Source organism: Falco rusticolus, chromosome 10 (assembly GCF_015220075.1).
Source record: "Falco rusticolus isolate bFalRus1 chromosome 10, bFalRus1.pri, whole genome shotgun sequence".
NCBI classification, from domain to species: domain Eukaryota; kingdom Metazoa; phylum Chordata; class Aves; order Falconiformes; family Falconidae; genus Falco; species Falco rusticolus.
Genome location: NC_051196.1, coordinates 17492089 through 17506732, shown reverse-complemented (window position 1 = coordinate 17506732; position 14644 = coordinate 17492089). Strand labels below are relative to the sequence as shown.

General features: G+C 35.9%; 1 protein-coding gene across 3 annotated transcripts in view; it reads right to left on the bottom strand.

Moving 5' to 3' along the window:
• Positions 1 to 145: 145 nt before the first annotated feature.
• The window catches only part of PPFIA1 (PTPRF interacting protein alpha 1), a 78854-nt gene continuing 64355 nt past the window's right edge, over positions 146 to 14644 (bottom strand). For 2 of the 3 annotated variants that reach the window (XM_037402488.1, XM_037402487.1), the window contains exons 23-33: positions 14009 to 14090; positions 13685 to 13885; positions 12790 to 12852; positions 12233 to 12259; positions 10256 to 10431; positions 10066 to 10163; positions 8117 to 8292; positions 7486 to 7554; positions 5292 to 5457; positions 3938 to 4008; positions 1558 to 2559 (exon numbers count right to left, since the gene is read on the bottom strand). In XM_037402488.1, the coding sequence (XP_037258385.1) occupies positions 3950 to 4008; positions 5292 to 5457; positions 7486 to 7554; positions 8117 to 8292; positions 10066 to 10163; positions 10256 to 10431; positions 12233 to 12259; positions 12790 to 12852; positions 13685 to 13885; positions 14009 to 14090 (1117 nt within the window). In that variant the 3' untranslated portion in view covers positions 1558 to 2559; positions 3938 to 3949. Of the gene's footprint in view, positions 2560 to 3937; positions 4009 to 5291; positions 5458 to 7485; positions 7555 to 8116; positions 8293 to 10065; positions 10164 to 10255; positions 10432 to 12232; positions 12260 to 12789; positions 12853 to 13684; positions 13886 to 14008; positions 14091 to 14644 lie in introns of all 3 variants that reach the window. The other variant, XM_037402489.1, reaches the window with a different exon arrangement.

Here is a 14644-nt window from a genome sequence, read left to right as displayed (position 1 = left end):
TGCCTTTTAAACATCCAGTTGCATGTTTTCCTTTTGGGGGTGGGGTGGTGTATTAAAATTGAGTGAGAATTGTTTCGATTGATTTCTCCGAGATAGCCTTGCTGTATAATTCAGAAGGAAGTCAACACACATTTTTGCCAGTTCGTGAAAGCTTTTTCTATTTCACTCATTTATTCTAGCTCTCATGTCAATTCCATTGTTCCAATAACAGTTAAGGTTTTACAGCCTTAAAAACAATAAACGTATTTTCTTTTCACATTTTACAAGTCTATTCCGCATTGTTTTCACTTTTGAGAAGCAACAATACATGACTTTGAACACTTACGCTATCAATATCAGTGACCAGAAATGTCTATGCAATTTTTTTCTAAACAGTGTTTAGCTGAACAGTGAGTCAAGATCTCCTTCTGCAGTTTCATTTTTGCTTTTTCTAGAAAGATGAACTCTCTGAAAATATAGAAGAGACTGCAAATGATCAGATCACAACTCACATAAGCCAGACAAACAGAGATGCATTATTGAACAATGTTTAAAGCATCAATCACAATATTTCTCCATTCTATGCATTCCACATCCTGCTGTTGATCTAGAGGACATGATGAAATACGCTTCGCTACTGCTTCGATTATTCTGTAACTTTATCCTTCTTGTCTTTTCTTCTACATAAGAAATGGTTTACAAATATATTAAAATTGACACAAACAGCACTGTTGTGACCCGATTTTGCATTGGTTCCCTCGACTCTTGTATTGCTCCCCAGGCATCACTATGGTCATAACCTCATTTTATTAACAAAGCAACCATTGCTGCTCTACACAACAGCACTTCAATCTTTGTCACGTGGACCAGAACACGCTGAAGCTGCATGATAGGTTTTGATACTATTTTTAAAAGTGAACCATAGCTCTAGTTACGAGTAGAAGTAGGCAAATAAAGCAGTTCTCTTCAGAAAGCTGTTTCTCAAAAACTGATTAACCCATGTGAACTTGAACAATTCCAAAGAAAATGTCACATCTAATGGAACATTTTTCTACTGGAGAGAAGTCATCATTTGAAACAAGATCTACAGAGCAGCATACAATCATAAAGATGCTTTATTGACAACATCCATTCACCGCAAAAGTTATCTGCCTGCATACAATGAAATCTTAGCTTTTCAATAGTGTTTTATTGGCAGTGGAAAATGCATCAGTACTTTATTGAAAGAAAGCAATAAATAATACTGTGATAAAAATAGTTCAAAAGTAGACTGTACATACTGTTACATAATCTGAAAATACACAAAAGATTAATAGAAAAACAGAACAGTAACAATGAATTTCAGTTTTACAAGCAAGTTAAAAGTGGAAAACAATATAGGAAAAAAGACATGCTATATATATTGTTGCATAATAAATAATGCATCATCTGAACAGATTTTTGCTGGCTTTTTAATATGCCATTTACAAGTGTTGGATACATTTTCTACTCATATAGTCCAAAATGGCTACAACCATCAAAATTAAAGTCCAGACAACTCTTTAGAACAACTTTACAAAACACAAATGATGACTTACATAAGAAAAGTAAGGCCTTTATTAGCAGTTGCACTGCTTTAGATTTCAGCCCATTGTACCTTCATCTTTCACCGCTCGTTTGACATGAGCCTGCAGTGCTTCACGATTGGTCCATTAAAACTAGTTTCAACAGCATCTTTCCACAAGTGTTTGCAATCAAAAAGAGCTAGGACAAAAACTCTCTGTGGCCTGTGGATTACGACCAGGAATTATTACGAACTCTATCTTCCTCAGTTAAGGAAAAAGAAAAATAAAAAGAGTTCTTGATTTATGGCTTGTTTTCAGTCACTGTGAAGGTAACGCTATACAAATACAGCAGAGAGTGTTATGACAGAGTCAAACTTCTAAAACATGTTCCGTAGCGTCATAGTTCTTCCCAGCTTTTAAAACAAGTTATATTTTAAATAAAGACAAGCTCTCCCTACCCGACAAGTCATCTTTGTGGAAAGGTACAGTTCTGAAAAGAACAATAATCATGTACCATACCTTTTACAACAACATATGCTTACCTGAAAAAAAGCTGGACTTGTTTTCAGATCTAAGCTAACATTTCCAAAAGACAAAATATATACTGCTTGGTGTCATGATACTTTTACAAAGGTATTAAAATCCTTTCACCTTCAGTTTCATTATTAAAAAACAATGATAATTACAGTAACTGCATAATTTACAAAAACCCTATATTACTTATAGGGACATATACATACAAGCATTACAGTACATTCAGTTGGAAGGACTAAAATTAGAATAAAAAATCAGCAATGGTTTGATTTGTAGACTGAATAGAAACAGAAAAAGTAAGTAACTATATAAATGAGAAGTCACATAAATATAAGAAACATTTAGATTCTAAAATATTTTCTCTATAGTACTCATGAATTTATTTGCTAATTAAAAACTCTGTAATAAAATATCTCAAAGTGTCCATTTAACAAGTATTAACAAGTTAAGGGTTCCAAATGTTCAAATGCTGCATATCACCGGTAGAAATAGTGTGGGTAAACTGTAAAAGCAACAACAAAAACAAACAAAAAACACACAAAAAGAAAAAGCACAAAAAAATTCCATTAGCAGTATTTTCAAAAATGTTTCATTCTAAGTTTCTCACAAACAGCTCAGTAGTGTAGCAGTCATGCATTGAATTATTGCCATGCCATGATGTATACAATTTTACTGGCTTCTATAATCTTCAGTTGCAATAAAAGTAAAGCCCATGAGGTCAAATATTTCTGCTTCTACATTTTCATCCTAGGCCATCTGACCATAGAAAATCCCAAAACAGTGAGGAGAATTTGGTGGAGAGAAGACTTAAAACTTCTGAAACTAAAAAAAATTTTAAGATACCCTGTGAGACTATGAACTGACAGATCCACATGGTCTGAGCTGCTATTTGCAGAGGAGTTTCCCTTCTTAACACTTCATACATAAGAACTCTTCAGAATTAAACTTGCATTGGCAAAAAGGTTCAGAATTTGAAGAAAAAGCAGCCAATACACGAGTTGATAGGGATGTTACTGTTGAGAAGAAAGGAAAGAAGCTGTAAGCAGAAGAGACAGGCAATTTATAGCCTGTGGAAGATATAGATCGTGAGAAAAAGATTCACTGGATTATTTTTTTTTTTTAAATCCAGTATAGTAAAGAAATCTAGTTTCCAGACTTTGCAAAACAAGAGAAATATTGTTCCATGAGAAAATACAGCAGAGGCTGCTGAAGAAAAGTAATTCCAAACCCTGGAATAAGACAGGACTGCCTATCTTTTGTAAGCCAGAATGCATGTATCTTGTGTTACAACACCCTTGTGTTATCAAGCTGCCTTTTATCGTCAGCACTGTTCACAGCTCCCCCAAATTTAGGCTGCAGGTAGCTAAATCCAACCAGACAACCTCAGCAACCACAACAGCAGGAAATATCCAAGAATTGGAAAACTATGCAATTACCCCATAACAATTCAATACTGAAGTATACTGTAGTGGGATAACTTTGAAGAAGCAAAGACTCTTGAAAGACCGATAATCTGAACAGCAGTGTCACACACTTAATTAGGCATGTAAAAGGAAGAAAATAATTTCATTTCCTTCTCTCCTCCCCACTTTCACTAGCCGTTTCATCCAACCTTTGATTTCAATGTTTCCTACATAGCTATTTAGCAGGGGTACATTTTGAGACTGTTCAAAAACACCCTCAGAAGTATACAGTATTTACAAAATTATTTAAACACACATAGTCTTGATTGTAGGAAATAAAACTCTGGATTTTCAATATACAGTCTACCCTGAAAACTTAAAATAGCTTTGTAAGTGTGTAAATTCATTGTATTACAATACCTGACATTTTATTTCATCAATAGCTGCTTTACTATTATACCTATCAACTTTACTCACCAGGAGAAGGCTTTAACAGGAGTAGGTCCTTACTGTAGCAGAATCCAATCTTTGTGTTCCTGACACACTGCCTATTTCAAGAAGCATGGGAAGAAACATGCAGAATACAGCATGCATGTTAGTTTTGAAAAAACAAAAAAAAAGAAACAAAAACCCAAACCCCAAACGAAAAAGAACAACCCCAAAAAAACATCACAGCAATGTGATTACAGCCATGGTACTCACCAAACTAAGGTTACAAGTCAGGAAAGCCAAATTTATTTTACAGTTTACGTATTAACCGCTTCTAGTATCAGTGGCTAACAAAAAGAATTTTAAAAATTCTGCATGCCAACTAGCACACAAAAACTGATAAAGACTTTTTTTTTAAGTAATTTATTGTCTATTTTTTATAAGGTTTATATTTTTCTTTTCTGTTGTTTTGGTTTTTTGTATTGTAAAAAGGGTTTTACATGGTAAAGATTTCACTTATCTTAATTTACACAATTTTCCACATTAATTTTTGAAGAATATTTTGTGCTAGAGGCAATATTTAAAATTTAAAACAGCTCACATTTTAGAGAGTAATATCAATGCAAAGGTTGCTTTACTCCTTGAGTTTTTACTCCTAAATACAATTTTCAGAACCAAGTTCTGCTGAAGTTCTCATCCTGTCTGTTCCAATTAAATACATTTTCCATTTATTTTTACTTGTGCTTTGTAAAGCAAATTCAAGTAAAAATTTATTCTCATGGTACTAAAAAGACTTTTGAAACAGACAAGATACCTCACGTGGCAGGTGATCCACTTCTAGCTGGGGCTTGCTGGGTTTGGGTTTTTTTAATACATACCTATGCATGCACACACATGTATGTATAGATCATTAAGCACACAGCAATGAAGCTGTGATTTCACATATGATCAATACTTAAGTGACCACCACAGGAGGAGTAATGCATGTTTTACTCAAGTTTTAATAATCTCAAAATTATCCAAGGGAAATTACTTATATCATTTTGGAATGCATTTTACTGCATTTCAGAAGTGGGACTTATATTGATCTAATTGCTGCTAATTAGAAATTATGCATCATGTGATTAAAAGACTTCTACTAAAATGTCATTTTCTTTTCCTAGTTTAAAATAAATTTCTACCTATAATTCTCAGTTTGTTATTCCAATAAGTGAAAAAAAACCCTCTACATCTAGTACAGCTTCCTGAAATTAAAAAGCACCCTATGGTTAAACACAGCGTTATATACACAACCATGCACAAGGCAGATGCTTTTATGCAGCAAAAAGGTAATTTGAACTTAATTTCCCTGAATCTCAAGCAAAAAAGTGCATCATGCTTAAAAATAATACAAAATCAATACCATCAATCTGCATCTTCTTTGGCTGCATAGAGGGTGAAGACATTGAGGTCGTAACTCTGAAATTTGCAGGAAGAGTCTCTGCCGATCCAGCAGCTAAACCTCTTATGTCCTTTGGTCTAAACTTCTTTCTCCATGAAGGTGCTCTCCTAAAGCTCTTATCGTCATCCTGTTATATTGATAAACATCGTTAGCAATTCAAAAAATGTAGGATTGTTACTGACTTTAAAAGGATTACCAACAACCTTAAGTAAATGTATCACACCACTGAATGAGTTAATTTTCAGAATGGTTCAGGTGCAACAGCAGCAGAGGTCTTCATTTGCAATAATCTGTGTTCACTTGCTAGTGTGTAGGCTTTTCAGCTCAGTAACTATGGAAATTCACATGCTCGGCACATTTAGGAAAACGTTTTGTACTTCAGATGTTTGTACTTCATGATTTGCAGTAATTCCTAGGTGTCACATCACTCATTCTTAAGGGATACGAGGAGTGGAGCAGATCATAAAAGCTGCTTTGGGAACACTGATATATAGAGGCTTAATTTGAACAATTGCTTTTAACCTTCAATTTTCTTACAGGAATGATGATACAGCTATTGCACTTTCTCATGCTACAAGTTACAGGAAGAGATAGTGAGGGGTGGGGGGTGGGGGAAAAAAAAGTGTAATGAATACCATATTGCCGTGCAGTGTTTTGCTTAAGCACTTGGGTAAACTTAACTTGCAATTACTCAAGTGCATTTCCCCCCTCATTAAGATATCTGAATCTTTGAAGTAATATTCCACTTCAGAAATACAATACTGCATTTACTACACACAACAGTCCAAGTCCCGCTTCCAAAAATGTCTTTTGCAGTGAAGGTATCGTGCCAATTGCAAATACACCCATCGGGCATCTCCATTTGCCATCTTTAGCTTTAGAAACAGTTCAATTCTTTGAATGACATTTTACTTACTATTTATCCCCTTTTTAAAATTAGGAGACAAGTGTGTACATTATTTGAAGGGATCTTTGTGATCAAACTGCCCTGTGCTGCTAGAACAGAGCAAACATCTGCTCCCTCAACTCTCCTTCTCTTGCAGTTTGGAATCACTAAGGAGAAAGACCTTAGAAAACTATCAAGCTGCTTTCTGATGATGTTATTAAAACCTTAGCAGAGGTGTATATTGAGAACAGAGCTGTCAGAATGTGCCCAGAAAAGGGCTGCAATGAGTCCATAAGGCAAAACATGAACACAAAACCCAGTCAAGGTCTGTCACAGCAGCATCCTTCCTCAGCGTACTGGTGTATGCTTCACCTCACCGATCCAACAGTAGTTCAAGCCAGCACTTTCACCCCTCCCCTGCCCTCTTCCTCATACGAACGCAAATGTTTCTGAGAGATCATGGACTGGTTCCCTGATCTGGTTAGCCACCTTAGGGATTTGCCACTTTAGTCTCATTCTGAACCAGTTCCACCAACGTAAACTCCCATTAGGACCAAAGAGGCGGCAGCACAGAGTTAGGGCTGTCCTGGGGAAGGAACACCAGCTTGAAACTGGTGTTACAGCATAGAGCAACTTAAAAAGTTAAAGATGTAATACTCTCTCCTTTATGCTATGGGTTCAAGGGTCTACAAAGTAAAGTCTCACACCTAGTTTGTGTAGAGTTTTATAGTCATTACATTTAAATTAGGTTTATATCCTGTAAGATCACAGGCTGCCCAACAGAAATTACTTTAATGTGTAAGCATACCTGGTGGTCATCCATATCAGTATTAATGGATATTAACACCACAAGCTTTCTTGAAAAACACTTGAAACTATTCAAAATACTGCTCGTTAGGACAAAGGTTTGAAATGTGCTTTCTCTATTACAGCTTGTTCATCTGCAACACTGGTCACTAAATTTTCCCACGTTTGAGATTTTTTAGAAAAAAAAAGATTCAGTCCAAAGTGCTGCTATTATATAGTAACCACACAAGCTGCAAAAGACAAATTTGCAAATCATGTTAATACTTTCATATTCAAAGTCACCTTACTTAACTGCACAAAACCTGCCATATTCAGAAACTCTTGAAGACAAAGAATTTCAAGTTAAAATTTCTGTCACTATTCTGTCAATACCTTAAAAAAGTTTAAGATAAATTCTTTGGCTTAACAGTTCTGATGAAGTTCTCAGGACCATAAAATGAGTCAACAGCTCAAGCAACTTACTTCATCAAGTCTTCTGTCAGTGCCCATAGCAAGAAGGTTATTAAATTCCCTCTCCAGAACAGCACGAGCCTGAAAATAGTATGAAAGAAATGGAAATTCCAGAATAGTGATTAGTAACCTAGAGTAATTTTTAGAATTTAATATAACCCAAGTTTTTCAATACTTCTTATCAGATTAATAAACATACTTAGTACTTGAAAAATTACAATTTAATTTGTAACATTAAAAACTTAAGGAAGACTTAACAGCTCTCCCTCCCCTTAGTTGTGACACGAAAGTTCACGATTTCTGACTCAAACTGATTCCAGAATAAAAACCAGCAAACAACAAAAATGATGAGTTTTACACTAATGTTGTGAAGCACGGCTATGAGGAAAATATTCAAACAGTATTTTTTTTCAAGCAAATTTATCAACCAGAATTGTTAGTAACAGTAAGAAAATAGTAAGAAAGGCATAGTTCTATGTTTTTCTTTTATAGGATAATGGACAACTTTTCATTTCTGATGTTTTTAGAGCTGGGAATAGAGAGACATGCACTTACCTAAGAAAAGAAACACTCAGTTCCATTTTTAACCTTCCTAGAGGGGAGAAAAATCCTATTGACCATAAAGCAACTACTTCTTGCTTACCTGTGTGTTTTGAGTGGGTATTTGTAATAAGAGAGCTAATGCATTGTAATCAAATGATTCATCTAAGGCCACAAGTGCACCATGAACGCCGCTCTCTATAAGGTTATTCGCATATTCTTTAAGACCAATGGACACTACCCAATGGATCATTCTTTCATTGCTCCAGACAAGGACATCTATGGAGAAAAAAACAAGTTGCCCTAGTTAGAACAAGGCAACTTTTCTGAATAAAAAACCCACAGTCCTTTCTTCATCTGTATGCTTGTGTTAAGGTTGATTTTCACATATACAGAATTCATGATAAATGATGTCAAATAACAAAATTCCTTGAGGGCTACTATTTAACATTTAGGTTGTGATCTAATCTGCCCCTGCCTTTTTGGTGTGCATGAAATACTCTGAATCAGCAAGAAGACTTCATGCTTCAACTCCACCACTCAGTGTTAGATCCTTTCCATACAGTAGTTTTCCTTGCACCCAGAAGGAATAGTCCTCGCTCAATCACTACAGTCACAGCTATGAGACAACTTCAGCTGGGCATAGCGTTGATGCAGATGGGGAACACAGGATCTGCTATTTTACACAGCCACTTAGGGGCTTGAACATCACCCAAAACAGATTAAATATTTTGGGGAAAAAATTTACTACTCAAAAAAACCCCAAAACCACAAAAAACTTATAACAGTTTCTCATGTACCTCCTACTGAATGTAAACAGAAAAGATTTATTATTGTTTAAAGCTTTATTATTTGTTTTATAATCTTAGCTATCTTTAAGTTCTGAAGGTGCTCAATTTAGTAACACAGGCTTACATTCAGCTTGTGTATGCATACTACTACACTCTTCCACAATCATAAATTTGAAGTGGAAAGTAAACATATTATAAAGTTTACTGGAAGGCACTTCATACTGTAGCAGTTCAACAATCAATACACTCTCCTCTTCAATTTTTTTCAAGGAAAACATCACAAAGCAGCATTTACATGTTCAGCCCAAATATCAAAGCAAAAACTACGTTCTCACAAGTAAGTTTTTCTACACTACTCAGGAATGTCTATACCAATGGAACTGTTACAATGATTCACAGCATGCTTCTGGCTTGTGTCAGCTAGCATTCTTCCCAAACAATTCCCACAAGGAATTTAAAAGTTACATGTTCCAAGCAGCAATACCCCATAGGCAAGAGATGCTGCCATACCATTTAGGAGGCTAAAGAAAGGCCTGCCAGCCACAACACAGACCTGTTTCATGCCAGTTCATTCCCAGGAGTTAACACTTTCGCAGGCACAATTAGTAGAATAACCACCAAAATGTACCAACACTTTAAAAGGAAAGGGGAAGAGCAGGCACAGAGCTTTCTAAGCAAACTGTGTACAAGGTAACCCTAAAATGTTAGTCTAAGACATCAGAAAAGACTTCTGGTATTAGACAGGGACAAAAATTCTATGGGAAGTCTTGGAAAATACTGTGAATCCCCACACTGCTTTTTGTTCTTCCTCCTCTCTTGTTCAATGATCACCATGAATCTGGAAGATATAAACACCTAAGTCACCTGCATATTTTTTTTATAAAGTGCTGGGTAATAAAATTACCAGGCACTAACAACAATAAAATCATGTAGATGCAAAGTTACTGGGTCAGAACAGGAAAAAAAGAAGAAAACCAAACAAAAAAACCAAATGCTTTTTTAAAACTGTCATCCTCCTAACACATTTAGTTTTGTTTCAAACTTCAGAGAGTAATAGTTTCAAGAATGCCTGCATTTGCAGCACATCTCTACATGAGCAAATGATTTAATGATGTGTTTCATGACTCACTGTTTGGGGCCTGCATCCAGACACATCTCCTGTATTTAACACTTGGTATTTTATAAATAATTTTTAAGTAAATTTGAGGCAGATCAGTGAAAACACATTAGAATCAGACTGAGGTCAAGACATTGCACTAACCCTTAATTTCATTCTGGCTTTCTTCTCTTTTTCTTTCAAGTTCTTTTCGATCATAATTCAGTCTTCGTAGGCACATAATTCCACACTGAAAACTGTTTCTGTTTAGAAAAGAAAAAAAATTAGAAAAAAAACATTTCGAGGTAACAGAAACATTTACTATAAGTTAGGTCTCCAACTTAAATCTATTCACCTGTGAAAGCTGTCCACCATTTTTAGTTGCCCACGCAGATCTTTTTTAGTTAAATGATCCAGCATTCGAGCATCGACAAGACATTCCATGAAATAGCTGCGATACTGAGGAAGCCCCAGACTAGGGAGCCATTCATTGCCAATCCACTCGTGATTCATATCGCCATATGCTAGCGTCTGTTTTTAAAAGATTAAGGAAAAAGTTTATTAAAATGAGAAATGAGACCAGTTTTTTAGACATGTTTTGAAGAAAAGTAAAACAATGCTTATTTAATTCTTAGCCTATAAAGATAAGCAAATTCAAATATTGAACACTACATGTATGTTTTCTGAAGAAGTCATCCTCCTGAAGAAAAGCAAGTTCAGATCTTCAGATCAGCAAGTAAAACTGCCTTAAATTATTTCACATTGAAGAATATGAAAAAATATGCAAAAGCTAATAAAAATTAAAAATCTATACAGTTTTGGTAGCAAGAGCCGTAGAATTTCTTTTTGTTAAGATGTCGAAAATACTGTGTCTCTTGAAAATTGGGAGGAATCTTATTTTTCACACAACCGTACATAGAAGATATTAAAAAACAAACAAACAAAAAAAACCCCAACACACAACCAACCTGCAGGGGGGGTTTAATACACCTAACCATGTTAGAAACTGATAAAACCCCACTATGGAAGAACAAGCAATTCTAAATGTTGGTCCTTATCTTAAGAGAGAAAAAAAAAAAAAAAAAAAAAAACGGGGGGGGGTGGGGGTGGAGGGGAGAGAAAAAAGGAAAAAAGACTTATCTTCTCACTGCATTTTTGACCTGCAAATCACCAGGCGCTTTTTTTTTTTTTTTTTTTGAGAAAACTGAAGAGTTTCTAACCGTGCACCTAAGCATTCCTTGAGCAACAAAAACCAGCAGCTCTTTTTTTTCAAAAATGAACGGTAATAATTCATTTTTACTGTACAATTAAAAGTCACAAGCTTTATTTCTCCTCTAGAGGAAGCATCTTACAGAAAAGAGGAAGGCCACACTGAAATGCATTTCTTCAAGCCATCGCTAGGTAGCAGACTGGAAGAGCATGCTACTCTTGTAACAGGGAGGCAAGTATGATTGTCATCGACAATCTGCAAATGAGCATCTGAGAGGCAGTTAATGGGACTTAAACGGGTTTAAGCTGGAGGGCAGCCAAGCAAGAGACTATACTGTCCCAAGATATGGGTCACAGGCAAATCCCCAGTTTTGTTTATATCCCTGTATAAAACACTCAACTGTATCAATGCCTGAAAATACAATTAGGATTTGTCACCACTTTACGGGAAAACAATTAATCAAGAAGGATTACAGAATTAGTGCACAGAAATCTACTTAACCATCTAGGCTCAGTATGTCTTGTGGCACACCTGGGAGGGTGGCTGGATTGAACAGGGCCTTTCTGCACTGATCAGAGATTCTTGTTGGACTTCTGGCTTCCTAGAGAACCATCCCCCCACCAAAACATTCCACGCTTTGTTATGAAATTATTTCAAAATCTGATCTAGCACATTCAATGCATAGCATAAACCGATACTCAAAAAAAAAAAAAAAAAAAAAAGAGTAACTTTCCACTACATTTTGGTGATTCATAAGCTAGAGGTAACTCTTTTGAAAGCTAATGATAACAAAGGCTTCTGAATATTTCCTCCTCCTAACAGCCCTACCTAATATTAAAAATCCTTACGAATAACATTTTTTTGTTATGTGCTACGTAACAAAGTATTTTACAAATTTTCAATGATGAACCACTAGTTCTTGGAAGCCTTAGAACATGAAAATATTTAAATCACCTAAATATAAAAGTATGTATTACACAGAGATAGGCCTGTAGTTTCCCCCTCTACCAATCCCCAAGCCACAACAAGAGTCACATAAACTATAAAGGAAAACCAGATTCTTTAATGCTCTAAATTTTCACAGTTTACATATAGTCTATAATATTACATAAAGTTTCCAACCTGAGCCCAGCTTCCCTCCTCATCTTCCTGTTACGTGGTTAGAAAAGCAAAAGAACACACATATGTATTAGTATTTAAGTTTAGTAAGGAGATCAAAGTTAAAAGGCGCACTGCAAGACTAAGTCTACTGCATACCAAAAACATCTAGAAAAAACAAGCATCATGCATTGTAAAAAAATACACGAGGCACTCATTTTCATGTGACAGGCTGTATACCTCATCTATTGATTAAGATTTCTGGAAAGAAAAAATTTCTGCACAAGTAATTCAAATTGTCTATTAGTTAAACAAATCAGAGCTCCATTCTACAAATTAGAAAGAGTTTCGTTTACAATCTTATCAGTGTTGATTTCCCACCCCCCCACCCCCTTCTGGAAAAAAAAATTATCAAGATGCAGGTTACAAGGTTAATAATTAGAAGCAGCAATGATCCAGAATTTTAATGCATTAATTTAGAAAAAAGAAAAAGAAAAAAAGACCAAATGGCACTTGATTCAAATGTTCAAAAAGTGGGAAAAGCACTCTAAGGAACAGAAGTGGCAACACTGTAAACTAACCGTTTGTTGTGTGGCTGTAAGATTTTCCATTTCTTCATGTGTTACCCAGACATTTCCCGTGGTCTAATATGACCCCACAGGGAACCAATCCCATCCAGTGAAAGGAAAGCAGTAACAAAGAGGAAAGGTTGCAGAACATATAAGCAATCGGTACATGTAAGGAGCAGGCATGGGCAAAAGCAATGGTTTCTAAGGTCTTAAGTACAGGTACATCTACTGGAAGTAATGGCATGGAATAAAAGCCTATTAACATGGATCACTTTTCTTCAAAGATATTAACAAAATTGAATGTGATAAATAGCTTACACTGATGTAATTAATGGGCAAACACTTGACTCTGCTCTAATCTGAAAAAATACATTTGTAGTCTAGTATGTAATCCCAGGAATCTCAGAAATAGCTTTAGATTGCAGAGCAGGCTCACATATGAAAGGAAATTCACACTAACTTTAAGTGCCTAGAATCATACTATAGTACAGAGAAACAGGTAGACTCCTAGTGTTTTAGTCTAAATCGTTATTTGGAGTTAATGGCCTTATACATGGATTAAAAGAGCCTCCAACTACTTTACAAGTTTCTGTATGCAGATGTATACTTCACCTGTATCATAAATTCTTCTGAGGCCAAAAGATGAGGCAAATAATAACATTTTGGATTACATACTTACACTAATTTAACTTCTCTTTCCCTTGAGAAAGAAAATGTAGGTTTTCCTTCATTTAATTTCCATGAAAGGAAGAAACACCCTATATTTAAATAATGTGTTCTTCTACAATTTGATGTTTCCAGAAATTCTTATTTGTAATTCAAGTCCTTTCAGTTACATGTTTACAGCAGAATTTTTGGAAATTCTGATGGTTCTAAAAGATGTTTAATGCTGGATCACTTTCCTTACCGTCCTTGAGGTGGGAGGGGCAGATGGACTTGTTAGTGACATGATTTCTTGAATGGCCAGCCTCAGCTTCAGTCTGTGCAGAGGATTACTAATCCCAATTTCACGCTGTATTTCTGTATCAGACAAGGCCGACATGATAGCACCGCTTTTCACATTTGCTCGGCAAGCAGCCACATACCAGGCTGGCATCCCAACCCACAGCTGAAACACAAAAAAGGAAGTAAGCAGGATCTGGAAAACATTCCCGGCTCCAAAGCCTTAAAATCTTCAGAAGTCTGTAAGTTGAGGGTTTTATCTTTTATTTATTTTGGAGAGACCACTTACCTCCAACCACACAACTACAGTGGGCCCATCCCACTGTGCAAAAGGCAAACCTTGTCTTCTGGCTTCCTCCAGCAACTCATGCCTACAATTGTAGAAAGAGTTATTAATAACTAAGAGAAACCAGTTATAACTAGATGTTATAATTTAAACACTGCATTCAATTTACTATCTCATTTCCAATCGTTAGCTTTCTTCCTTTCTCAGCCTTGTATGATACACCCACTAAGGCAGCCACAGCACACGTGATATAAGCTGAACTGGATAGGACATTTCAGAGTGGCAGAGATGCTGGACCTTGCCTTTCAGAAATTTGTGCCTGAAACTGCTACTGACACTCTAACCAACACTGCCAACACAAACTGGAGAGGTCAGACTTATTTGTCAGTCAGATTCTCAATCGCTGCAATTTTCTGTTCAGCAAATGAGACTGAACCAAAGCAGTCATTTGTCAAGGTGCAGATCTGAAACCTGTGGAAATCTATGAGTATATCAGATACCCATGCCATCGCAATGGTACTGTCCATCAGGCTGTCAAGGCTGGAAATGGGGACAGTAACCATTTAATTGGTGAATTTCAGTCTGCAATAGCGAGCCTGTCAGAATTTCAGGCACAGCTTCAGACAACCATTGTATCCA